This window comes from Falco naumanni, chromosome 11 (assembly GCF_017639655.2).
Source record: "Falco naumanni isolate bFalNau1 chromosome 11, bFalNau1.pat, whole genome shotgun sequence".
In the NCBI taxonomy this organism is placed as follows: Eukaryota; Metazoa; Chordata; class Aves; order Falconiformes; family Falconidae; genus Falco; species Falco naumanni.
In genome coordinates, this window is record NC_054064.1 from 32,149,441 (window position 1) to 32,176,112 (window position 26,672).

General features: G+C 41.2%; 2 protein-coding genes across 8 annotated transcripts in view; one reads left to right on the forward strand and one right to left on the reverse strand.

Annotated features, from left to right (window-relative positions):
* DOCK7 (dedicator of cytokinesis 7) overlaps nucleotides 1-26,672 on the reverse strand; it is a 107,006-nt gene that overhangs the window by 38,364 nt on the left and 41,970 nt on the right. For all 7 annotated transcript variants that reach the window (XM_040610069.1, XM_040610068.1, XM_040610067.1 and 4 more), the window contains exons 15-22: nucleotides 7,591-7,708; nucleotides 6,930-7,000; nucleotides 5,977-6,115; nucleotides 5,676-5,777; nucleotides 5,308-5,394; nucleotides 4,333-4,564; nucleotides 2,877-3,041; nucleotides 1,770-1,939 (exon numbers count right to left, since the gene is read on the reverse strand). In XM_040610069.1, coding sequence (XP_040466003.1) covers nucleotides 1,770-1,939; nucleotides 2,877-3,041; nucleotides 4,333-4,564; nucleotides 5,308-5,394; nucleotides 5,676-5,777; nucleotides 5,977-6,115; nucleotides 6,930-7,000; nucleotides 7,591-7,708 — 1,084 coding nt within the window. The remainder of the gene's footprint in view (nucleotides 1-1,769; nucleotides 1,940-2,876; nucleotides 3,042-4,332; nucleotides 4,565-5,307; nucleotides 5,395-5,675; nucleotides 5,778-5,976; nucleotides 6,116-6,929; nucleotides 7,001-7,590; nucleotides 7,709-26,672) is intronic.
* Nucleotides 16,429-26,547, forward strand: ANGPTL3 (angiopoietin like 3). Its single transcript, XM_040610084.1, has 7 exons — nucleotides 16,429-17,001; nucleotides 18,023-18,133; nucleotides 18,984-19,101; nucleotides 19,850-19,963; nucleotides 21,481-21,576; nucleotides 23,446-23,718; nucleotides 25,034-26,547. Exons 1-7 carry the CDS (start codon nucleotides 16,504-16,506, stop codon nucleotides 25,213-25,215), a joined length of 1,392 nt encoding a protein of 463 aa, XP_040466018.1. The 5' UTR covers nucleotides 16,429-16,503; the 3' UTR covers nucleotides 25,216-26,547.

Here is a 26,672-nt window from a genome sequence, read left to right on the forward strand (position 1 = left end):
AAACAGGACTCATCTCGATTCTATCAAACAACAAAACACTATTTGGTTTTGTTAAAGCAGAAAGCCTCCCACAATAGATTCTAATTTGAAGTGCAGGTTCCTTATTTGGGTATATGTGCTTAAACCATTAACTAGGAGAAACAGAATAGGAGGTTTTGAACCCTTTTACTCATTTCGGCATTTCAAGAAGTGTCTTATTTTTGTCTATTAACAAGCAGAAATAATGATATTCAACCACAAGTCTGCATAGTCAGACTGAGCTTAATTTCTGATGCTCAGACTACCCTAAAGGAAAATTTTCCCTCAACAATTGTTCACAGAATAGGTTTTTCTTTAAAGCCTGGAGAACACTTCTAGAAGAAAATCTCTCTTCATTTTGTATTGTGACATTATTCACTAAGCCAGCACGTGTTAAACTTCTGATAGCCTGTGTAAATTCCATATGCACATTAGTGCCTATGGCATTTCACAAAAGGTCAGGGTTGTTTAATTAGCAAGACAGTGAAGTGGTCTTTAAAATATTTTAAGACTTCTAAGTCCAAAATTTGATGTAAGAAATAACAATTTGCCTTCCCACATTTCTTCAGCATCTTACTTGGTCAGCAAGTTATGTTGTTATTCATTTCAAATTGGTAACCTCTTTCTGAAATGATGTTTTTCTCGCTGTTAGAAAACCCAGGACCAACCAGTGTCAAGCCTGCTTAGTCAGGTTGATGACTTTATTAACAAACCTGCTCACTGATCTTCCAAAGGATCGAACGTAACAGCTCTCTGAAAGGGCTCAGGAGTTCATCTGTGCTGGAAGAGCGAAGGGTCGCAGGTGGGAAAGCGTCTCATCTTTGTGCAAGTTATCACAGTTCGAAGATTAAAAAAGAGAACCCCAAACAAGCTACAGCACCCCTCTTGGGGAAGGGAATTACCAACACAGCAGGTGTGCCCTGGCTCATCCCACTATTTTAGGCGCAAAACTGAAGTACTCAAATTGGGACCGTAGCAGTCCTACGTACTTGGAAATCACTAGTGAGGGACAGGCCCTTCTGCAGTAGGTGCATATACTGAGCCCTTAAGAGCCCATGTAAGACCATGTCAGATGCTTTGCACTGATGTGTCCACACTGGAAAGTCACTTTTAGGTGTGGGGAGTCAGTGTGGGTGCAGAGTTAGCACACCATAAATTCACACTGCAGCTCAGCTGGCTGGACTACAGCTGACTCGCTAACCATCCAAAATCCTCTCTGGCCCATGCAGGGAATAGGAATGCTCCTGCTGTGTGCAAGATACCTGCTCTGGACATAAATATTAGAGAAAGCATCTGAGCAGCCGTTAGTGCTGAATGCAGAGGAGAAGAGAGAGTTTTGGTTTGGGAGGTGAGAGTGGGATCGCAGGGTGGCAAGGGAGGTGATGCAAGGTTTGGGGAGACATAACCAGAGGATATGGCTGCTGGCCATGTGAAAAGTGAGGTAGTAAAACCGTTCTTGTCCTACTGGTCTTGGGGAGACAAGTCCAGAAGGACTCTTGCCCCTAGCCACCACATTTGTGAAAGTAACACTGACAGAATGGTCTCCAACGAGTCAGAGAGAGCAGCAACTATTTTCAAGGAGCAGAGTTTCAGCAGTGTTACCAGCAACTGCCGGAAAAAAAAGTCTGAGAAGGGGCCATTAGTAGGGACATCTTTTCATAGGGAAAAAAATAACAAAAACTTCCCTGTTATTTAAAGATTAAATAAAAGATGCTGAAGTTCCTGGAAGACCCTCAGCAGTATATGCGTACCTTACTGCCAATGATCGAGCGAACTTCATCGTCCGGTGAGGTGGGGGTCCCAGATATATCTGGGTTGCTGTTACTGAGGCTCCGTGAGCGGTTCAAGTTAAGGCTTGCCGGTCGGACAGCAGATCGAGCCATGGTGGCATAATGCACCGATCCCCCTAAGCCACCAGGACCTACAGGGATGTACATCCTGTTAGATCAGCAGTCAGAGCCTTGATCCCATGCTGCTTTACACCAGCCCGATGCAGCAAACCCTTTGGATAACTGGTAGGTCTGGCCCATAAGGAAATCCTCCCTATGCCTTCCCCTGCCTGGTTCTCCAAGGCAAGCAGCAGGGAGAAAGAGGTGGGATTAAAAACCTGTTTTATCCACTGATCTGTGGGAAGCAGGAAGCTCCCTGTGGATTTAAGCAGCCAGTGTAAGGTATGTCTTTAGTTAAAGGGGTATTTTCCAGACTCCACACTTGAAAACCACCAAAGGACTGGGCACAGTTTTAAGTACAAAACCTTCTCAACACCTCTCAGAGGTTTTCCACTCCATGCAAGAAGCAAGTGCTGTGCACAACAGTCCTTCCAGAGCCTAGTTTTCTGTGGCTGTCATTCACACCACCTCTTCCCTCACACAGATATATCCCTTGTTCTCAGCAGGAGTGGAATTAATTTGTTTCCCTCCTGTACCCAGACATGTGTTTTCAAGTACTTCATGCTCTTCTGCCAGTGTTTCAACTTCTGCTGGAACTGGATAAAAGTCCAAAAGTACTAGCGAAGGAGACTGGGAAACGTGAGAGGCCAAGAGCATACCACATCTGTCTAACGTGCCACAGAAAAAAAAACCCTAAAAGACCTAGCATTTTTCCATAATTTAGCCTCATGGCCTTTCAGGGGTGACACTGTTATTTAAGACCATCAAACAGTTAAATTTCTGACATAGCTAACTGTAATTAAACTCATCTTGTAAATGGCTACACTGGATCATAGAGGAAGTTAATAACAGGGCTTGGCAGGGAACCTGCCACACAGTTGAAGCTCAAGAACACCTGCCAGCAAGCAATTTCTGCTTGCTTTTAACACACTGTGACTTGAAATAAAATGAAAAAAAAAAAAAAGCTACCTGGTGATGGTGAGTTGGGATAGGTATTTGGTAGGCGAAAAACATAATAAATATAGGAGGCAAGAAGGCTGTTTCTGCCATGCTGGTCCTGGTTTCCATCCAAGTTCTTGTGAAGTCTGTTTATGATTGATGCCATCGCTTCAAAAGATGCTTGGCCCAGGTTAACTGAAAGTAATAAGTGAGGAGTTTGTTTTAGACTGCAGCAGTACCCATGAGCAAATCCTAAACACACACTTTGTCCACCTTCTAAAGGATAAATTGTGAAGCTTGTTAGAGTATAGCAAGCATTTCTCATGAAAAACTGAACCTGGTATTTGAACTGGGTCTAATAAAAACCTTGACAGGAAGACAGGTGTTGCAGTGATGTGGTTCCACTTTTATTAATAACAAATTTAATGAATTTAGATCTGATTTCTGGAACCAGCCCAACTTTGGGTATCAACTGCAACGGTAACAAGATCAAATCCTTGCTTAATAGATGGATAATATCCTTTGGATATTTATCATACTTTTCGCAGTTCATGATTTCTTCCATTTAAGCCTTAGCCAAAATGTAAAGATATCAAAAAGAACAATTCCATTGCGTTTTGGAAAAATGTCTGTTCTAAAAATGAGCACAGAAATCTACACATGGACCAAGGTAGATATTCTAAACAAATTAGGGATGAAGCAGACACCAGCTGGAGACTGTAAATCTTAGGTTTTTAAAAACTAGACACCCATGTCCTCAGTGCTCCATACAGACAAACCAAGCCAATACAGAGCACCTAAACAGTGAAAGAGCTTGAAAACATAAAATAAAAATTCAAGCAAAATTCTTCCCCAGAAAGATAACCCTTCTAAAATAAGTTATTGCTATTTCCAAAGCAGTCTTAGATACGAATATTCCATGTCCATGTTCAAAACATCTCAACTGCTATTTTAAATACTAAGGATCTAATCCTGACACCCACTTCAGACTTTTTTTGTACTGCCAGAGCATCGTGCGTAACAGGGAGCAAAGGGAGGGATTATTCGTGCTGACAGTATGAGATCCACAATAGCTACAGGAACACAGAGCATCTGCCTCTTCTTATCTTACCTACTTCAAGATTTTCCAAGGTGACTAGTAAGGTTGAAATTCTTACTTTCTGAATATCAGTATGGGACACCTGAAAAGGCTGCAGTGCTAGGAAAATGCTGAGCATCCAACTTATCAAAGTCAGGCTCCTTTCTGATGTCCCAGTTTGGACACCAAATTACTAGTCGTTCTTGGAAAACTTTGTATTAAATATTGTCCCTGTATGTATCACTACTGATCCGGATGCCAGCATGTTTTATTTGGAAGACACATGGTATATTAGCACCACTAAATTAAAGCATAAAAATGGACTTTTTGATTTCTACATAAATGTGATAAAATTGGAAGTGTCAAAGTTTCAGCTATGTAATTCTCCATAAAACTTAAATAGAATACCTATTTGGCCTGCAATGACAGGAGGTCTTACTACCAGAAGAATCAGTTTGTCAAGCAGGAGATGAAGAAATCGCACTACCGGCTCCAGTTGAGAGGAATTTAGAGCTGAAATGCTGCTCTTCAGTTCATTTTCCAAGTTGTTTTCCATAATTCTCATGTCTCCTATTCGCACAGGGAACATGTGCTCATCCAGAGCATGGACAAGTGCAAAGAACTTGTCAAGATAAGGGTCCTACAAGCAAGCAAAAAAAAAAAAACAGTAATCAGCAAGAAGTTCCAAAAATAACTCCACTTTCTAAGGATTTGTGTCTCATGGATGGATTCTTTCCCTCCTTCTTCTGTCTGCCTATTTAATATCACCAAATTAGCAGAAACTCAGCATCTTTGAGAGTTCTGCCTGTACATCTAATTCAACTGATACCAGTTCAGAAGTTGTCAGGGCAAAATTAGAGGACCCACAGACCAAGTATTCTTTGAAAAACAGACAAAAACGCACTAAAATCACGTTACTGTCTATAGCACAAATAAAATACACAGAAAACATCAAAATACGGGGAGTTAATAAAAGTTGAAATGATTAGTCAAAATGATTGTCATCTTTCTTTTCAGATCAAAGAAAGATGAAAAACACATCAAGAAACAGGAGGCAGGGGGGAAAAGGTAAAACAAGAAAACATCATACGCCTGGACTGTATGTTAGATCTGTTCTATTAAACACAACAGCCTGCGGGCTGAAAACACTGTTGGCCATTCAACCCCTGTGAATAAAGGCCAAACTGCTCATATTTTTAAGCAGAACTTCTCAAATATACTTACAGCAGAATGTGGAATAACAGGTCCGCTGGCTCAGAACTGAAAATAAGATTGTAATTTCTACAAGTAATTATAGTCTTCATAATATCAACTTTGACAGTCTTTCAACTGTCAAAAGGCTATCAAACTCTTTGTATTACAATGGCTGCTCTTAACATTTACCTGAGTGTGGAGGGATGATACAGCAACAACTTCTACATTGAAAACCCCTTTGTGGTTATCCACCCACTTCATGCCAGGGAGTGGAACCTGCAGGTTAATGGGAAGACGAGTGAGGACATGCCACAAGGCAGAGCTCTAGGCACTTCTAATTACAGTTGCCATTTCTTTTCCTTTTATTGTCAGATCATACACACATGCCCCCACACAAACACACATACCTACCTAAACTTAACAGTATTTAAGAAATAACTAACCTAAGAGTTAAAGATACACAGGCAGGCGCACGCACACACACACAAAAACACACATTCTCTCACTTTTTAACAGAAGTATTCTTCTGCGGATTTTCAGCATGAAGGACAACTCACCTCTGGAGAAAGCACTGAATAAGCCTGTGGTGGTTTTTCCAATGAAACAGGTAGGCAGAACTGACCAGTCTTTAACCGTCCATTTTGAAGCATTGGTATCCACTTTAAGGAGAAGGAATTAACAAAAGAAAAAACAAAAACATACACTTCTTAAGGCTTTCTTGAACCTTGCAGGCTTGATTGTCAAATTCTGAAATTCTACAATAGCATGTGAGTTAACAATGATGCTAAACATTGTTGTTTATGAAATGGCCTATGAATATATCCTGTGCTGAAAAACATAAAGACTGAAAGCACTCACGGTGTATCCGACTGGAGTCTCCAGGGGGGTGTTTTGTTTTTGTTGGCAACTGACATGGTAGAAAGTAAAAAGCAGGTGGTGGTGATCGGTTAAAGTGGCTGGAAGCTTAATCTTGATTTCCTCATGAAAATCAGGTGATCTGTGCAGAGACCAGACACTCAGCTGAGTCATCAATACAAACTGTGGTTTACTACCTCACACTCAAGACCGAATCCTTTGAGTTAGAGTATCTGGAGGAAAGTAAGTATGTGGACTATTCTAAGGGATTAAAGCTTCACTTTGTCATCACCAAGGACTGGAAAAACTTCACATATGCATTTACAGTCCACAAAAAATGAAAGCAGCAGCCCCCTCCTCACACAGCCACTCTGAACCATGCTGCTCCCCTTGAGCAATAAACTCAAGTTGTCTCAAGATGGAGACTGCCCCAGCCCCCAGCCTGCAAGGCAGGATTTTCTCCCTGGTACAGCTACAAAGATTATCAACATGTTAAGGCCAGGTTCAGCACTCCTTACTCCAGCTGAAAAGAAATTATTTTCAAGACCAATTACTGCCAATCAGTAACTAAAGTCTAAAAGGCTCCAGCAAAATTACGAAGCACATGCTAACATGAGTTTATAACGTACATCTTCATGACTACTAACTTGAAGCTTGTACTTACAGCATCTGCTGAGCTGGGCTACGTGCTGAGGATTACAGCCCCTGACACAATGTTGGTTTGTACCACAGCAAACAAAGACTCCGGCTCCTACTCATCACAAAACTCCAACAACAGTATCAACTGACACTGCAGTTGTTGTGACTGCTGTCCAGAGAGTCATTGCTAAATAATTAACACTGAGACAGAGTCACTGGTGAGTTACTCCACTATTCACACTGGTAAAACTTCCTTTGGGTGGGATCACACTATCCATATGGAGCCATGTCCTTTCACAAGTTGTCATGTGTTTTACCTGTTGTGATATACTACAGCTGTGTAGGCTTCTTTGGAAAATTCAGGACAGCTAGATTTGCCAAAGATGACCTGCAAAAAAGAAAACAACCACAGAAATCCCCCTATAAAACTGTGCCAAGAATTTGTTCCATAATCTCAGAGAGTCGTTTACAGCTCCATTCACAAGTCCGTGCAGCTGTGTACAGTTACATCTGCTTGTTATGTGCCCCTTCACTTACATGCAGTTTTACTTAGTCACTGAAGAGTTCACAGTTTTAATAATCCCAGTTACACATGCACACATATATGGCTGAAGAACTGATGAATGTAACCACCCCTACGCAGATCTTCACCAGGTGTTGATCACTTCTGGCCCTGAACAAAAGTATAACTACCACCTTTAATTTTTCTGGCATAGAGGCAAAGATGCTATTCCAAATGCAAGGGTGTCCACCGCAAACATCTCAGGTTAAAGTACTAGCTACTGCAGTGTTACTTTGCAAACCGTATACAAACATACTCTTTGTTCTGAAATACTGTAATTTTATATTCCTCTGGACTTGTAATTTTTAGATTTATTTCTGTGAAGTTTTCTTTAATACAGTGATTTTATGACTGCAACACGTACTCTGCCTTATCGGCATGCAGCATTCCCATAGAGTGCAAAGTAGTTCCCTTACCGGCATAGCATTGCTAGGGTCCTCTCCATACATGAACTGCACTTTTACTGTGATATTCCTGGCAGATCCTTGGCGGTTAGCAAAGTTAAGGCTCTGAGGATAAACATAAAGAAGATTCCTGCAAGAGACAAAGGCATCAGGTGAGCATCTCTATGTGAGAATGAGAGGGTTCACGCCTTTATCAATGCTATTACTTAAACATCTATGGAAACAGTCAAAGTGAAGGGTTTGACATTTTCCAGTAGCCAGGTGGTCTTTTCATCAACAAAAGTGCGCACCTGTATGAGCAATTTGATAATTACCACTTATTTTAGACATCAAAAGTCATAATTTTTTGAACTGCATAATATTGTTAAATAGTTCCTGTTTATATAGGTACACGAAAAATACATCTAAAAATTTTCCAGTGATTCTACAATCTAAGAAGTTAACGTGGAAAGAAAACATATGAATAAAGAAGCACTGAGAAGCGTTCATTTGCTCAGCACAGAGTGGCTGGTTCCTGTTAAACACCTTCCTTTGTGTGACCTTCCTTTCCCCCTCTCCCTCCTTTTTTTTTTAAAAAAAATCTCCTTACATCGTGATGACTTCAGGTTACACCTCTCCTCTGAAAATGGATTAAACTAAATACCTATCTGTAACTTCAGCAGCTATGCAATCCTTGCAATGACTCAGATGGAACAGTGTCTCCAATTCCATGCCTGAATACCACACTTTGGGAAGGACGGGGACCAACTAGAAAAATCACATCTAAGAAGCCAGAATAGTCAGGAGCTTTGGAAAACAGCGGGGATGGCCAGACTGAACCAGGACTGTTTAGTTTTGAGGGAATGGCTGGTGCCACAGGTAATGACAACACTCCCAGGTAGCTAAAGAACTGCTGCAAAGACCAAAGTAATAAAGTGATCATCTCATCCACAGGGAATATGACAGGATGTAATGGGCTGAAATTGCAGCACAGGAGATTTAGATTAGATAAGAGTGAAAATGTTCTGACTGTAAGGCTAGTTAAGCAGTAGAACAAATTGCCTGGGAAGGGTGTGAAATCTCCATTTTCTGGTAGCTTTTGAGGACATGTGAGGCCAAGACCTGTCTGGATCAGTTTATAGACAACCTCAACCTTCACTGCAGGGTTGGGGGTAACATTTTGGAGGCCCCTTCCAGCTCCATTTCTCCCAGTCTACGATTACTTTCAACGCAAGAGTGACAAGATGTGAAATTCTGCAATATTTTCCGTCCTCTTAGCCCTGCTGAGCCCCTGCCAACAAAATGCAAGTTGGATTCACACATCGTTAGCAAAACTGTCTGCTGCAAGCCCCCGCCTGCCCTACCAGCAAGTAATTTATACCTGCAGAAAGTCCTTTGCATGTCCTTTTAGAGACAAAAAAAAAAAAAAGTCCTTGAATGATTGCGCTCAACAGACTCGATTATTCAAAGGAAATACACCTTCTTTTACCCCCCGAACAAGTAAAGTGTATGAGTTCTTACACATCTTTTAAAAGTCTGCCTGGAAATCCCCTTTCCATCTCCCACACAGCCCTGCCCACCAGACCAGCATCATTCCCCCTTGGACATCCCAGCTTCTATGGCTCCAACAAGAGGAATCGAGAGGGATGCTCACCACAGGCTGCTTGGCAGCCCAGTGGTTCAGTGGGAGGTCCATGTCACTGCTTGGCACCTGCTAGGGATAAAAGACTGGCATGCTGCATTTTGCTCCAACAATGAAGCAACAATTCTGTAACAAGCCCTGGTTTGTAAGGCAAGAGGAAAAAGAGGTTCCCTTCCCCTCTGTCCCCCTCGGGGAACTATTCAGTGAATCTGAACACAATTTGTAAGTAATTTCCAACTGTTCCTTGTCCCAGAGAGACAAGAGACAAGAGACAACAGATGGGCACAGAAAACTGAAGCGAGGAGCACAGCAGGGCAACATTTTAAGCATAATAAAGCAGCCACTACAGAGTGCTGGCAACAGTAGATTGAAAACAAAAAGACACTTTTTTTGATTGTCAGGAGGGCGGTAATTCGGTTGCTCAGTGAAGGCACCTGGCACCTTTTTCGATGCCATGGGTACCCAATGCGCACCGGGCTAGCAGTGGGTCAGTCTCCTGGCGGAGTGGCTGGGAAGGTGGGCTGCCCCAGGCTGCCTGCAATTGCACCAGGCATCAGGATCTTCTCAAATGAATCCCAGCTGAGGACTTGGTTCCGATGGCCACTCCCTTTGCCCCCCAGTACCCAAGGGTACTCCCTTCTATAGAGGAACAGGCTAATCCTGGTCCTACAGAATTCCCTAAGAGTCTCTGAAGGAAAGGGTACCTCCTCCAGGTCTGTACCTGCACAGAGCAGCCCAGCTGTACAGCTCCAGGAGGCTACACGGGGCAGCATATGAAGCCAGGCTCTTTTCCACCCCTCCAGGCACAGGAATATGCTTAGCTGGCATGTGGGAATTTCTTCCCTTTCAAGTCCTTCATGGTGAATTAAGTTTTTGAATCCCATCCCCATTGGTCACTTTGCCTAATCAACGCTCTCTTACTATTTCAGAGGGGGCTTGTGCCGTTTTTGTTACTCTACTAAATTACTTTGTTCTGGCATGAATACATTTGCTCCTTGATGTTCTTTTTAAAATGAAAATGGATATGAAAATTTACTCTAAAATGTACATTGCTCATAAAACTTTTATTAAGTATTATTAGTGCTTAAGAGAAGGATTTAATGTATTTGTGAAGCCAGGCTACAGGATCCCTATATTAAAACCAGTCTTATGCTTAGGACTGATTTATGCTGAATAGCAGAGATGAGCCTAAACCAAGCTTGCAGTTCTCCTACCGCCTCTTCTGCCAAGGCTTGGCCTGCTGGGAGCAAAGGGGATGTTTCACCAATTTGATGCCACTCTAGGAAGAGGGTGCTAGAGACCTACAAGCAGACACTACAGCTGATGTTACGTGTCAAGCAGGACTTTGCCTGCATTCATAACAAGCAGCACTGGAGGAAACGCACAGGGTGCTCCCCCACTCACTGCCTCTCAAGCCCTTGTCACGTGAAAGGCTCAGAGGACAGTTATCCCACATTTCATCAGGAAGAAGCTCACCTTGCACAGATCCCACTGTAAGACAGGGGAGCACTGCATGCTTGCTCCTGTTCAGGCAGCTTCTCTCCAGAGGGCTTCCTACTACAGGCATCTTCCTTTTGTGGAAAATTTACACAGGAGGGGAAAAAATCCCCCAGCTTCCAAATCAGAACATGACCCCAAATGAAAAATCCTATTTTACCTTACCCTGCATAGGTAAAAGCTGTGGATCCTCCTGTCTACCATAAGCGCAGTTACAAGAGCCATGGAAAGAGACTGACAGCTGAAAAACTGATAGGAACATGGTAAATCTCTTGAAGGAACCGATACCCCTGTCTAACAGCCACCCTGGCAGGCTGACTTCTTGGTTTCTCCTCTGTTACTCTCTCTCCTTTGATTCATTATCTCTCAAGTTCTCATCTTACTATTTGTGTGCACAAATACCAGGACTCAGTAGACTTTGTAGGGCACCAGAGGCATAACCACCATCCTCTGAAAAAAAGTGAAACGACTTCTGTGCAAAGCGATGGTAGAAGCTGCCTCACTGCACAGGTGAGATGACAGGCATCAAAGTTGCTGGGCTTTTAAAGGCAAGGTAAGTGGCATGGCACTGAATGTAGTCTTCAGAAATCAGGAGAGGACATCCCCAGCACCTTATTATATACAAGCAGTGGAGAGTTCTCCCAGCAAGCGGAGAGAACAACCTTCTGGTGGGCCAGACATTGTGGGGAGGTCTCATATCACAGTGTTCAATTCTTTATAGAAGGGATAAAGGAAGGAGAAGGAATTGTCCATGAAAATAGCACTGCAAGGCCAACAACCATGCTAGGCATACACTGATGAAACAAAAGGACTGCCAGTCCTTACGCTTTCAGGTAACAGCTACTTCTTGATGACACTACTCACAGATTTCTGTCTATAAAAGTTTCATCCAGAAGCTTTAAAGCCAAGGACTTGTGTCTGCAGCTTTTATTAAAATGCTAAGCAAAACGCATTCAAAGCTTACACCATTATCTCAAACAGACTTCAAAAGTACTTTCACTTCCATAAAATGAATTACTAAAGGAAGAAGGCTTCCCAAGCCATGGAAATACTGGCACTGGCACTTCTCTAAATATTTATACAATCTGATTGCAGCCATTTTGCAAAATCCTTCATAAAGGTAATAAAATATTAAGAGCTGATCCTAACTCTTAAAGGGAATGTCTTAACTACTATGAAAATTTCCCTTTTCAGTAAAACCCAGAGACCTTTTTCTTTGCTTTATTTCTACTATAAAAATCATTTAAAACCCATTTAATCAGGGTCATACAGGTGCACAAAAGATCTTCAGGATCATGTTTGTTATACACAACTTTCCTTGACTAAGCTAACAGTTCTCAGAGGCTGGATTCCCACTTAGGGTTTCTACAGCCCCTGAATCTCACAGCTTAATCATATCAGAAGGTTTTCTACCCTCTGCTTTCCTGTGTCCTGCTTTACTTATGGATTCTGTGACTGTTGTGACATCTAAAGGTGGTATTTTGTAGCGAGGTTATCACTGCCTGACTTCATTGGCATTAATATGGAAATGTGCTTGGCAGCTATTTGTGGGTTTTTAATATTTGACATCAGAGCATTTTGACTGGCTTTCCCCTTTGGAAAACAAACCTTTCTAAAGGGTGTCCTGTCTGAGCATTGTCCCGGCACAAGCAAGCTCCTGTAGCTTGCCGAGTTACCATGTGCTGGCTGAGCCACGACAACTGCAGCACAGGAATAGGCAGTAAAGTTATATCACAGGAGCTTCTCAAGCTGTAGAAACCTAGTAAAACGTCTGATCTTCAGTTGCTTGGCCACTGCTATTTATTGAGTAACCTATATTTTTCTGAAGACTAAGCCAAGAATAAACATTTTCTGGGGTGATGGGATTAGGAAGAATTCAAAAGTATTTGAGACAAAACAGAAAGACTTCTAAGAAATAGCTAAAACAACAGAAAATTATTAATTTGATACCCTGTAAAACCAAAGCCATGAAAGTACTTTGAAGTGGACTGCAGAAAGTCTATACTTTTGTTTCTGGTTTGGTTTGTGGGGGGTTTTTTCTTAATTTTGCAACCAGTTCTTCAAGTTTTGCAGCTCAAAGTCCCTGTGTCAGATGCCAGAGGCTGGATTTTGTTCCCCTATTTAAGAGCAGTGTCAGGGCCAGCTAAAAACTGTACCTAAACTTTGTCTAAAAACTCCAATGAGTTTCCTACAGAAAATACAAATCCTTAAAAAACACATGCTTATCTTACTTTTTTTAAACACGGGAAGTGTTTAATAGCAGTATCAGTACTACGTATCTTGGTCTATCACTCAAAGCAAAAACTATCAAACAAACCTTTCACAGTTAAAGTGTTAAGAACCCTAACAACTTCCCAGAAATGTACAATATAAGAGCCATAAGTGCCACCCAGATCCTGCACATGCTTTTTTTTTTTTTTTTTTTAACTCATTTGAACAGCTCTTCATAGATTTCCATTGATATTGCCAAATGAGAAAATTCTGCAGGAATGATGACTTAATGCAAAACCTCCAGGACGACCACTGTCCCATGAATAACCCTAATTGTTCTAACACTTTTTCTAACAGAATTTTAGTAGTGTTGAGTAAATATTGATTTGATGAGGTTCTTTAGAAACTAATCTAAAAAAAATGCAATTTTAATAGGGCAATAGGGCATGACACCCTTCCACTGAACAGCTTCTCACAGACTAGAACCTCATGGACATCCCTTGTGAAAGCAACCAACTTTGTCAAAGCTAGATCTCTGGAAAAAAGCCCTATGCCACACAGATCAGAGAATTGATCATAAACAGTCATTATCACAATAAAATTAAGAATTAATAGTGATTAGCCTTCAAGCCCTACTTACCAGACTTTCACATATGGAGTTAAGGTGCCGATAAAAAGGCAGAAGCAGAATGATTAAACTGTGTTTCATTTTAACAAAAGTCCCTGCTCAGTTGTGTGTCTGTGTAGACTGAGCTTCCCAACTGCATGGCTAGAATATTTTTACTTTGCTCTGCCTGATGACACACCTACCCTACCCCACTGCAATACCACTGAGAAGCACGTGATTTAGGAAGGCTCCCCAATGGCCGACACCAATGTAATACTTACCCACTGAATAAACAGCATTAACCATAATAAAGCTGAATATCAACTCCCAACACAGAATAACACATATAAGTTTGTGTATAACTTTCAACCTATAAGAAGCTCCAGTGCAGTCACTGGCAGTCTTGGGTTGTCAACTGCTGTATGTCTAAGCTTCAGAGAAGAAACAAATGCACAGCCTTAATTCCCTTTCATTTCTCCGCACTAAACTTTGCTCCCACTGCTCACCTGGAGATCTGACAGTGGCATGAGCTCTGGGACACAGCAAGAAGTCTTAGCACTTTGCTCACCTCTTGGCTGCTTGTTTACATCCTGAATGCGTTCAACCAGTCAGACTGCAACGAGTGACTTGTGTTACTTTAGAAATGAAGGGGTCATCGTGTTTTCATCCATGCACCAAATATTCAGTACAAAATAAATGATCAGCAAGTGAACGGATGTACATGAGCTATAATGAACAGCCCATGACCAAACCCCTCATTTGCCTATAGCCTCCCAGGCTCAAATGAGTACTTAAGCAAATAACTTCTCCATCACATGTTACATCTGCCAATGGTGAGCAGATAATGCCCAGCCTCAGGTGGCCAGGCTCACCTAACTATGGCTTTACAAAAGTTGTCAACAGAGAACCAGACAGGTGTTTAGTTGGTGAGAGCCATTCTTCCTGCATCTTCCACCTGCACATTTCCGACCTGATTAAACACAAGCTGCAAAGAATTGAACAGAACTAGGTGAGCACTTGGGTATCTGCATGGGCCTGCACATACCTCAGACTCTTCATAGCTCTTCAGTCTGTCCTGAAAGGCAAAAGCATCTAAAGAGCTAACAGCAAGCTGCAATTCAGATGAAGCAAAGGCTGCTCTGACCCTTGGCAGCCCTACACTCCAGGGCACAGAGCTGTCCTTGCCCTCCTGTTCCCCGACTGCACGGTGCTGCCAGAGCCGAGACCTCAAGCCAGAATCCTCCAAACCCTCAGTGCTCAGGGATTTTTAAATCATTATTTTGCTGCTTTGCTCAAGTACTTTAAAATTATGCTTGAGAGACAATTCCTGATTAGCCACAGCCTTTATGAGGCTGTGAATTCATAAATATCTGAAGTAGAGCAGAAAAAGGAAAACTTTACTTAGCCCTTTGCCTTCACAGGTTTGTTCCTTAAGAGACACTTTTCAGTACTTGGTCTCAGCAGTGTACAAGGATGAGGACCTTCAAGACTGTCTACTGCAGTGGGACACCTTGCAAGATGAGAAATTACTGGGTTGGCTTTTTACAGAACTGCACCTTCGGGTTGTGAAAATGAAGTGCTGCTTCTTGGTACAGAACAGGGATTATTGTTTGCATTTAAGGGCGAGTCCCACATTTGCTTCCCCTCTTTGCCAGCAGATTCTCTTTGAATGCATCCTCGTTCTCCTCAGTGCCAGGCCTGATGATCTACATGGTCCTGCCATTTTTCTGTGCTTTGTTCAGATACTCCAGTAAGTCTGATCCAAATCATACTGGTACAAAATATTCTTCACCAATTCATTGGAGGTCTAAAATACTTTCACGTTATTTCATTATGGGTGGGGAAGTTACCTGCACATTATCAACCCTTCATCACACAGGAAGTTCAACGTATGAGATAACAACTTCATTTTTAAAATAATTTTTCTATTGATGCTTCATATCATACAGGTATATGTACATGAACAACATCAAACAGGGGAAGAATTACTAAACATGCAAGAACCTAGTGAAAACTGGAAAACTCTCTGAAGTACAGACTATATTGTGCATGGATTGATTTTGATTTCTTGGATTACTGTGAGTGATTCCAGGAAGAAAAATGCCTTTCATTCATACTGCAATACTACTCAAAAAACATACATGCTTCCATGCAGAGATCCACTGCAGCACAGAACATTTATTTCAGAGTACTTGTAGACTTGCTTTATGTAATGTGAATCTTAAACACTAAGAAGAATGGTAAGGTGAAAAATGTAAGTGAGGTATTATTTATCTCACCCACCTCTGGAAAGTAGCTCTTAAAAAATAAGTTTTATATGGTGTAAATTACTGCACAAACCTTAACATAGTAGAATCACATCCAGGCAATCTCTGGACCCAATTCCCTCTTTCTCACTTAATCTGAACTAGATGACAAGTAAATCCACTGCAGCACAATGAGTTACATCAGAAAATGGTACGAGATGAGAATCAAGTTGTGTGAATCACCTGGGAATATTTTGCCCTTCCATAGCTTATCAAGGAGCTGCACAACCTGAAATACAGCGTCCAGTGCTCTTAAGTATGGTAAACCCTTTTATATTCCTCAGGCAATAAAAGGAATCTACAACATAAACAAGAAGCAATTTAGGCCCTTATCGAGATTATGACCCAAAATTAATCTATTAAAAAGCGTTGTGTGAAAAACACTATGCCATCAATAACATTTTATAACAGAAGGTCTGGCAGATGGAAAAGTTCAGAACCAGTTTAATCAGCAACATACCCGTCTCTCAGTTTTATCTTCCCAGATATCAACCTACATTCGAGAGGGGTTACATGCGTTCAAATACACACAGTTTAATCATCAACTCGTTGGTCTGCCTCTTCTAAAATGAAGAGGAGTATAAATAGATCAAATTCTTCAACTCAACAGTCACACAGCAAAAACTGTTAGTAGGAAAAGTCTCTGCACCCTGAACAACTAAAGAGTATCAGGAGCAGGAAACATGAAAATCATTCTAGTCTTTCTATTCACTGCCCCACTTGCTCTTTCTGTTAGAGCTGAGAAGGATTATTCCTCCTCTGATTCTGCTGTGTCTCCTGAGACGAAATCAAGATTTGCCATGTTAGATGACGTACGAATCTTAGCCAATGGACTCCTCCAGCTTGGGCACGGGCTTAAAGACTTTGTCCATAAGACAAAGGGGCAGATGAATGACATCTTTCAAAAACTTTACATTTTTGATAGGTCCTTTTATGAGCTTTCACTGCAAACTAGTGAAATCAAAGAAGAAGAAGAACAGCTCAGACAAACTACAGCCAGACTGCAAATGAACAATGAAGAGATGAAGAACCTCTCACAGGAGATGAATTTGAAGATTGAAGACCTCATACAAAACAAAATCCAGCTCCAAGAGCAAGTATGGGGACTGGAAGACAAAGTCACTAAACTGGCCGTTATCCAGCCTTCAATGCAAGAGACAGAAGAAATTTCTTCACTCAAAGTAAGTAGACTTGTGAAAGCCCTTGACACACAAAGCCAAAGTAAACTGTAATGCTATTATCAGTAGTTACGCAACATAAGCTCACGTTTTCTCTTCCTTTTCACTGTACTACTACTGTGTATTTTAAGAAATAAATCACTGCAATAATCTTAAAAGATTCCTGTCTTAATCTGATATATAATTTGTTTTGCAGTAAAATTCCCCAGTGGAATCAGTGAGAAAATTGTGAAATTATAAGGCTCTGTATCTTTTTCAGTACTTTTTGTTGCAAATCAGTTTTAAGAAATTCTGTAATAACAATGATAAAAAAAACTTTGTTAGCAGGAAAATGATGTGATTATCAAACCCATAGGTTTGTGTGCCATCACCTCATAATAAATGATTCATTAGTATAAAACCAGTATAAAGTATATAAAGTTAAAACTTAGACATCCATAGTACCTATATGACCTCCAGGACCAAAGAACCTTGCAAGTGTTAATTGACTTAATGTCAATACATACAAGTATTCAGGTGGGTATAAATTTTCCTATGGAAAAGCAAGTATTAACTGTATTTTGCAAAAGCATACAAAGTCTAAGCAACCTGTGTGAGAAAATACTGGCTGCTTGTGTCAAAGCAGAAAGATGAAACCAGATCTCCCAAATCCCAAGCCAATACCCTGAATGCTGGGAATTGTTCCCTTTTTTGATCAGTGGCATACATCCAGTTTGAATCAAGGGCCAACTTCACAGAGCTTGATTGTTCTGGACATGAAAATGGAAGGAAAATAGCAACAATAAAAAAGGTCTACAAAGCTGCCTGTAGTTTGTCTCAAAAAAAAATGGGTGTTCACTACAGAGGCAAAGAAATTCACCCCTTCAGAGGCAAAGCAGACAACCCTTTGGAAAAGGAAAGGCAACGTTAAATGGTTTGTGCCTTTCAAACCTGCCCCCATGACAAGAGTTATAGAGGCAGTGCCACTATGAAGGTCTTCTGCTGTTTCTAACCACAACCCTCCTCCCACCCTTCCTATCCTCAGGCTTTTGTGGAAGAGCAGGACAACCACATCAAGCAACTTCTCAAAATTGTAGAGGATCAGCACGTGCAACTTGACAAACAGCACAATCAAATAATGGAGCTGGAGGACAAGGTACACGAGCCATCTCTATGTCTCTGTTCACAATTTGCTCTCTCTCGTAACACTGAAGGAGTCAATGGCTCAACCATTCATTTGGGCCAGCCATCCCTCTTGGTCACAGTTTGGGGGTGTAGAAGAGGGTATTAACAATTTTGACCACAAACAGGTACCCTTCTGGGTGGGAGACTGCTGTGCTGCCAGGCAGGGGCTATGGCCAGGGCACAAAACAACCAAGAACGCAGCTTTGAAATACCATCTACCGACACCAGGCTGCTGTATTTTCTGACTTCTAATTTTCTTTGCCCCTCCGCTCTTATTATCTATCATATTATTGTTCTTCCATTGGTCTTCTAAGTATCATTACTTTTGCCCTCTTTCTTTTCTTCCAATATTCACTCCAACAGGGAGCCGTGTTCTGCCGTTCAGTGTGTTACCGTAACGCTGGGATAACTGACATGCTCATATTTAATTTATTCCTAAGAGGAAGCTATAAAAGGAAAATGCCTTTCAGCCTAAGGAGCTCTGGATTCTGTGCTCTTTAGATGTTGGTATTATTTGTCTAAGTTATGTCACCTGAGGAAATAAGTTAAATCTGTTTGCCCATTAAGATGCACCTTGTAAGGATGGGTCATTTACTTGCCTCATGAATCCTACATGTTTGGGCAGTGGCACAGCCAACATCCACGCAACCGAAATCCATCACTGCAGTTCTAAAGTTATTTTTATGTTGTAAATTGGGTATCCTAAAGGATTACATTCACAAGAAAAATTATTCTCTGCATGACGTTGTTCGGCTTGATACATGAACCTCATCATTTCAGAGCCTTGGGAAATTAACAGTCTGTAATTACGGTTCTTTTAGCTAAACCACATAGAGCTCCAGGAACTCACAGAGAACTCCTTCACAGAGGAGCAAACCGAACCAGAGGCCATCCCCTTTCCTGTGCGCAACGCCACAGCTGCAACATACAAATCTGATGGTGAGATCTTATCTCTTAGACGTGACTACACAATACATTGCACTCACAGTATTCTCTGTGAAAGTTTTGCGTTGTTTTTCAATAGCCAAAGATAAAAAGCAAAAGACTCTTATGTTATATACAGCACTGTGGGAAGGAGGTAGGCCTCCTGCTTTGGAAAGAACATCATTGCCTACTTAGCCCCGCTGCACATGTACTTGTCTCTGGGGTGACATACAGGAACAATGTCCAATAATGCAGTAATTCTGTCCCCAACCTTCACCCTTCATTCACCTCTTGTAAACATGTGCCCTGACCATCTGACACTTCTGGCATTGCCAATGCCTGCCTTGGAGAGTATGAACAGAGCACTAATTTACTTCACACTGGCTAATTATAAGAACTGGAAGAGCTTTCTTTAAAGTTGAAAAGCGTTTTCAGTCTGCAGCAATGGCAATGGTATTTATTGGGAACTTTACAAGGGGTAGGAAAGTCCATTTGCCAAAGTCTAGTCTTAGGCCTTGTAGGTTTCCAAAACTATCTAGATTGAAAACTTGCCTAACTTAAAACACAGTACAACTTAGTAGCTGTACTACCAAGTCCAAAGCAATTTGCCCATTTAATGACATTTATTCGAAAATAAGATTACCAAAAACATTCCATTTTTTGGTTTGGCTCTATCCCATAGAGAAATTCAAGTTACAAAGCTGGATTAAAACTTATCACATTCAAAACAGGATTTGTAACTCCCTGCTGTTTGCTTTCCTAGGTGCCGCTCCTGACTGCACTGCCCTTTATAACAGCGGCATGCACTCCAGTGGTGTTTACACTATTAAGCCCAATGGCTCAGAAGCTTTCAATGTCTACTGTGAAATGAAATTTGGTAAGACAACTGTCCTAGTGATAGTCCAATTTTCACATAAGTAGTTTCTTATAAGCCAAAAAACTGTCTCTCATCCCAAAGCAGACAAAATCTTATCACGATTTATGTGTTGACTTCTCTTACTGGCACGTCTGTGCTTTGAACTCAGGTTTCCCATATCCTGAAGTGTCCTTAACACTGCTTATATTCTTTGCTCACCTCTTGTTTATACCAAGGAAAGGACTTTCAATTACGTGACATAAATTAAGTATAATCATAAAACCAAGCCCCTTTAGCTAATGAAAATGGTGATTATAAATGCCATTACATTGCAATCATTAATAACTTTTACAATAAAAGCAAACAGTAAACAGTAAATACCTTAGTAAAATTTTGTTCCATTAACAATGGTACATCTACGTCTCAACCAACAACCTAACCCAGACAGGTGAGTCCTGCAGACAGGATTCCTGTATCGTGTCTGGGTAAGTCAGTAGCTATGTATCCTATAGGTCCAGAACTGTCATGGACTAGAACGCAGCACCTATCCAAACTGTCTTTGTAAGGAACCCATTTGTCCATTCCTTTTGCCACTACCCAGAGATCATGCATCACTGGCCAGTTCCCTGTTCCCTGGTTTTTTTACCCTACAATGCAGCATCCTGCAGCGCTGCTCTGTGCGTGTCCTGCCCAGCTTCCTCGCACAGTCCCTTTGCCACAGCTACCCAGAGAGCCTGGGAACACACTTATGCAAACGTGACAGGGCCATGTGATTTGTTTGGATGTGTAAACAGAATGGCATGGGGTTGCCCTGTACAAAAAGCTCCTTTGCTTACATTTGTTGAAACTGGTAAAACGAGGGTGTCATGACCTGGTTAGGAGAAAAGAGTCCGCTGCAACCCTGGCATGGGCATGGCCTCCAGCACTTCATACCTTCTGTGGAGCCGCGTTCCCAGCAGTCAAGCGCTATCAGTAGCAGGAGTCTGACAATCTGATCAAACGTCTGGAACATTTTATCTCTCTTTTTTACCATTTTCTCTATGTTTGTGTTTCTCAGCCCTCATAAACAAATGCAACCCAGTTAAGGCAGCTTAACTAAATAAGTCCAGGGAGCTGAGTCACCACAAGTGTGGCAGAGGACACTCAGGCTGTGTTCTGTTCAGCTGTGCTCACTTGAATTTCTTTCATTAAGATTTAAGCTAATTCATTCTGCTTCAAAATTGGAGCATCCAAGACACACTCATGGCCAGTTAATGAGGCCAAGGCCAAGATGAGTCAAGCATCTGCTCTCGGTGCTCAGTACACGTGCGCTCAGGTCTGCTGCAAAAGGAAGAGTAAGTGGGATTCATATGGAGCCACCTTCAATGCAAACCCATTTTCTTCTTCACTACAGTAAAGAGCTCACTCGCATAAGGGCAGCCACAGCAGTGCAGCCTGTATGTCAGCAGTTGATGGTCTCAGTTACTTTCCATCTTCTCTCTAGTGCTTTAAATACTTAAGCCAAGCTTGTGACTTACTTCCCCCCTTTGCATTTGCAGGCAGTTCCTGGACCGTAATCCAGAGCAGAGTGGATGGATCACTGGATTTCAACCAAACCTGGGATGCCTATACAAAGGGTTTTGGTGACCTCAATGGTAAAAATGCCTTTTTTTGTGTCTTTTCTTTGTATCGGTTAATCTGAGAAGCTGCATCTACTTACTGAAAGGTATTCACATGAGAGCAGGCAAAACCTGCAAACAAATCTGAACAGCTTGCCTAATTCATAGAACACCAAAAAGTGCTTAACAGAAAACACAACTCAGTAAAATTCTCAGACACACCTTCAAATGTGTGTTTAGAAACGTTTGCTGAATCAAGGCCAGAATGCTTTAAATGCTATTTTAATTACTGAGATTTTACTATTTATAGAAGCACCTCCCAAGGCCATTAAAATACACACAAATGCAAAACCTCACCAAGTTGTTGTCACCAATTTCTCTCAAATTTCCTGCAATCCTGTTTCCCTTAAAACCACCACAGTAATTTTTCCAACCTCAAGACAGCCCGAGGCTGTGTGTGCTCCCCTGCACAAGCACCTCCGGCTTCTCCATACAGTGGCCAATCTTCTCCATAGCAAGAAAGGGTGAGGAAACGCCCACATTCCCCTGTTAATCATCAACTTCAAAGAATCTGTAGCACCAAATGCTGCCCAACAACCTCCCCATCCAGCATATTTCCCTATTTTTCTCATACAATGAGATGAGTCTACTTTTGTTTAGAAAATATTTTGACTTTCCAGACACAGCAGAGATCAAAACCTCACCAATGTGGGCTGCAATATTGACTTCCTTCCACCTCTTTTTACAGTAAAGAGCTGCTATATCACAACCTTTCCCACACTTTGGTACAGTAGCTCACAACTGAGGTAGACTTCTACCTGTGAAGTCTGTATGATCATACCGAACGCTATAGTTGCTCCTTGATTGGTCTCCAATTCCCATATACTACACTAACACAAAGCCACATCTTCTCAGTGTCAGAAAGATTTTGCAGAGGACTGCATCACACTCAGCTATGTCCTACTCAGTCCTGTGCCACATATTCTAAGGTCATAATATATAACAGGCTACTGCTCGTTACCTGTAAATTGTGGGAGTATTTTACTCAACCATCTTGTCTTCTATTGCTTTAAATGCCACCTGCATGTATGGCACTCACATTCAGCTACGGTATTTCTACCTGTGTCAATTACCTATTATGCACAGATACCAGTGGCACTGATAATAAGCTACTTAATGAACATAATTTATGAATCTAATTAAACTAATTATCAAGAATTCTAGCAAAAGAAAAATGCTCAAGTTAAATTCACTTTGTACACATGGGTATCGAAATCACAGTTCAGTTCTGCAGCTCTTTCCTTAAAAAATACAACAATTGCAATTAAGTTTTATGTATGTCATTTGCTTCATTTGTCACACAGTTCCAATTACGCACATCTTGAGCTCCCTCTCAGTTTCACAAGAGGTGGGAAAGTTAAGAGAGAAGCTTCAGTTCATTTATATCTCTTGCTTTTATTGATCACCAGTGTGCAATTAAGAAGAGGTAAACAAAAAGAATGTAGCAGGAGACCTCTGAAAAGATCAACAGTCCCCAAGACTCAAATTATTGATTTAATTAAAGCAATGAATAAACCTTTTTAAATACTGTATTTTCACACATACTACCCGCAGGTTATCCGTAAAAACAAATTAAACAGCAGCTTGAGCAATACAGGGTTTTAGGACAAGTTCATCATATAACCCCTGCCCCATTAACTCTCTGCCTGGTGACTTCTGTCCCCTAATCCTCACCGCTGACATCTCTTGATTCTGACACCGTGCAGCTTAGTTGAACATGTATTTTCAGATGCTGATATTCTTAATGTGAACGAGCTACCTGAGGTATGGGTTAGAGATCTGAAAAACATGGTGTGTTCATGCCTAGTTCCATATTAACAGCACCTATTCACTACAACTTTGCAGAGGAATTCTGGCTAGGCCTGAACAAGACCTATTCCATTACTAAACAAGGAGACTACATCTTACGGATCGAGCTGCAGGACTGGAAAGAAAATAAGCGTTACATCGAGTATGCGTTCAGCCTGGGGGGCCCTGAAACAGACTACACTCTCCAGCTTTCACGGATCTCCGGCAGCATCCCCAACGCCCTGCCAGAGCAAACAGAACTGCGGTTCTCAACTGCAGACCGTGACGTGGACACTACGAATGACTTCAACTGTCCAGAAAGCTACCTAGGTATCAGTATGCTGGGTATATTAACACAGGAGTTTCTTTGTTACATAAAAGACGGTAGTATGCTTTAGTGGGTAGTTACTGATATTAACCTGGCTTTAGATACGGAAAAGAGTGGGTAGCAACATCTTTCTGCTTGCAAGAAAGGGCAGAATACGTTTTTCATTGGCAGGGTCCTACAACAAGGCATCACGATTCTATTTTATAGCTAGGTAAAACGAAAACAGAGTGAGGGTGTGCATACAGCCAACATCAGAAACAGAACTAGCAGCAGAGGTTGAGGGGCAGTTATTCCTCTGATGCTTGGTCTGTTGTGGCAGCCCTAGGTCAGATTGTTTAATCGTTCTTTGCAAAAAAAACATTAGACAAACTGACTCTTAACTCCATTTTGACTACAAAACAAAAGTTAAGAATGATGGTGAGTTTCCACGCAAAGGCAGATTTTAAGTGTTTGTCAAATATACATGATATAATCACTCTCAAAAGAGCAAGAGAGATGCAAGGCTGAAGACATTTCTCCCTAAAGATAATTTGGTTAAAGGATTCCTAATTCTTTGATTTTCTGAAGCTTTTATATTTTGCCAGTTTATAGCAAAAAAACAAACAATTGAAAAAGCATTAAATTATTAAACCAGAGGATACAGAATTGCCCTCCAGGCACCTGCTTCATGCAACAAACATTCTGTACATCACTGTAGGCTTGCAAATTGTTAACATCTGAAACAACGCTGAGTGTTACTCAGCTCTAGTGACCACAAAGCAGATGGCCAATTACTTCCAAAGTGCTAAACTTTCATTTTTTAGCACAGAGCCACTGCCAGTCCTTTGCAAGCAGAACTGGGCATACAACTTACAAGGCTTGTGGTTAAAGGACACCAGCCAATAAAAAAGAGAATTTGTTTACACTTCTGCCTCCTGTAGATGCAGAGATTTAACTATTTGTACCCAAGAAAAATATCAGCAAGTCAGAAAGTCAGTTCCAGAGGGTCATGGGAAACATGAAAGCGTGGTGCTAACTTCTTAAGTGTCCCAATTCAGTGGCAGTATTTGTGTGTGCAGTTTTCTATGCACCACTACTTTTATGTGAAGCAGACAATAACAGGGAGCACAGCATCTCTGTATCGGCCCTCAGCTTGCAAGTGTAAGTGGGTATACGTACAAGCACCATTTCACCTGGGCATACTGGGTAATTGTCACTTTTCCCAAAAATGGTCTAAAGAAGATTTATGTTGCAACCAGGAGCTGTCTACGAGGAAACCGAGCACAATATGTTACGAGTACAATTGACAGTAACTGACATTACAATATTTTTCCTTAGGAGGCTGGTGGCACAGTGAATGTGAGGAAACCAATCTCAACGGGAAATACGTCGCACCAAGGTCAAGGGGAAGACTAGACAGAAGAAAAGGCTTATACTGGAAGCCTAAGAAAGGAAGATACTACCTGCTCAAGTCAACCAAAATAATGATACACCCAACAGATTTAAAAAGTTTTGACTGAATGCTCAACCTGATGCATTTTAATACAGAACATATACAACAACCATTACTACATCAAAGAAGTTCATGTTACGTTTAATAACAGATGCATGTCTAAATGCATACGCTATATGGTGTATTCTGCAATACATAAACCTGAGACTTTTGTGATGGTCTTACAGTATGTTTGGTGAGTACTCTCATTCCCTCTAGCCCCAATGTCAATGTGCTGTAACTTTCATGGAGCTTCTACCTCCCCAGGATGAAACTCTAATGCCTAGGAAACAGCCACGTATTCATGTATTAGATAATACTGCTTGAGGGAATGGGTTTTCAGGCTGTTGCATTTGTTTATGGGTTGTACAGTAGGAAACACAAAAAATGTTCAAGTAAACAAAGGGCTGGGAAAATGCTACAGAAGACATTTAGGTATTAAACTATAGGGAAAAAAGGAATTTCATTTTGTAAAGTAACTAATTTGATGTTCAGTTTATGTTATTGTTGTGGAATGTTTCTATGAGCAAAAGACGGGTACTTCCCTATTTTAAGGTTCTGCATATTTCCAGACAAATTTTCAGCTGCATAGCTCAGGCCAGCTTTCACTGCAGCACTGTACTCACACAGCTACCTAAGCCAGCGCACAGGCCTAATCTTTTAGATACCACACTTCAAAACATAACTTAAGAATGACACTTTCTTACTGGAAGTTAAGAGCTAAGCTTCAAACCTTACTGAAATGAGTAAGAGATCTTTTCTTCTAGTTACAAATTAAATCAGAGACACCCCTTTGTGACCTTTTAGTACACCTACCTAAGGAAATAAATAAAAGACCAAGCGAGCACACAACAAAACACCTTGCAGATAGAGAACAGCTGCCTGCGGCTGCCATGGAGTCAATGGCACCAAGCAACAAACCCTGTAGGCACGACCTATGTGACAGCGTTGGTCCAGCTCCTGAGAACATATTCACATTTGTTTAACTTCAGCTGCAGAATGCTGCGAGGCAGAAGGACCACTGACACACTTGCAGATGCCCAGCTGTGGAAGTGTCGACTGACAAAGATCCCAGTTCTGCAGTTACATTGAGTCATATTGACTTGTATATCTTACCTAACCCTTGTACAGTAAGGATTTTTTATTCAACATTTGCAACCATAGAGAAAAAGTTTTAAATTGTAATGTGTCAGAATGAAACAATGAATGAACAGAATGTACTAATTACATAAAAACTGTAAAAGTACTTTTAATTCTCATGGATTTATTATGAAGAGATCACACAGTGCTGCTTATTTGTACTGGTGTGTTATAACGTTTAATCACCTGTCCAACCTCTATAAATAAATAAATAAATAAAACTTTAAAAGATATGAGAGAGGAAACTTGATGAAACTCTTTCTTTTAAGCTTTGGTTTATAAAAAACTGGTTTGTATTTATCTAATTTTTACCGCAAGAAGTAACTGATTTGGTGAGTAATTTGG

What these genes read in the sequence shown, in the direction of transcription:
- ANGPTL3 (XM_040610084.1), top strand. Translation starts at nt 16,504, where the DNA reads ATGAAAATCATTCTAGTCTTTCTATTCACTGCCCCACTTGCTCTTTCT. An exon ending in TAATGGAGCTGGAGGACAAG is followed by an intron (nt 18,134 to 18,983) that starts GTACACGAGCCA and finishes CGGTTCTTTTAG; the next exon opens with CTAAACCACATAGAGCTCCA. An exon ending in CTACTGTGAAATGAAATTTG is followed by an intron (nt 19,964 to 21,480) that starts GTAAGACAACTG and finishes TTGCATTTGCAG; the next exon opens with GCAGTTCCTGGACCGTAATC.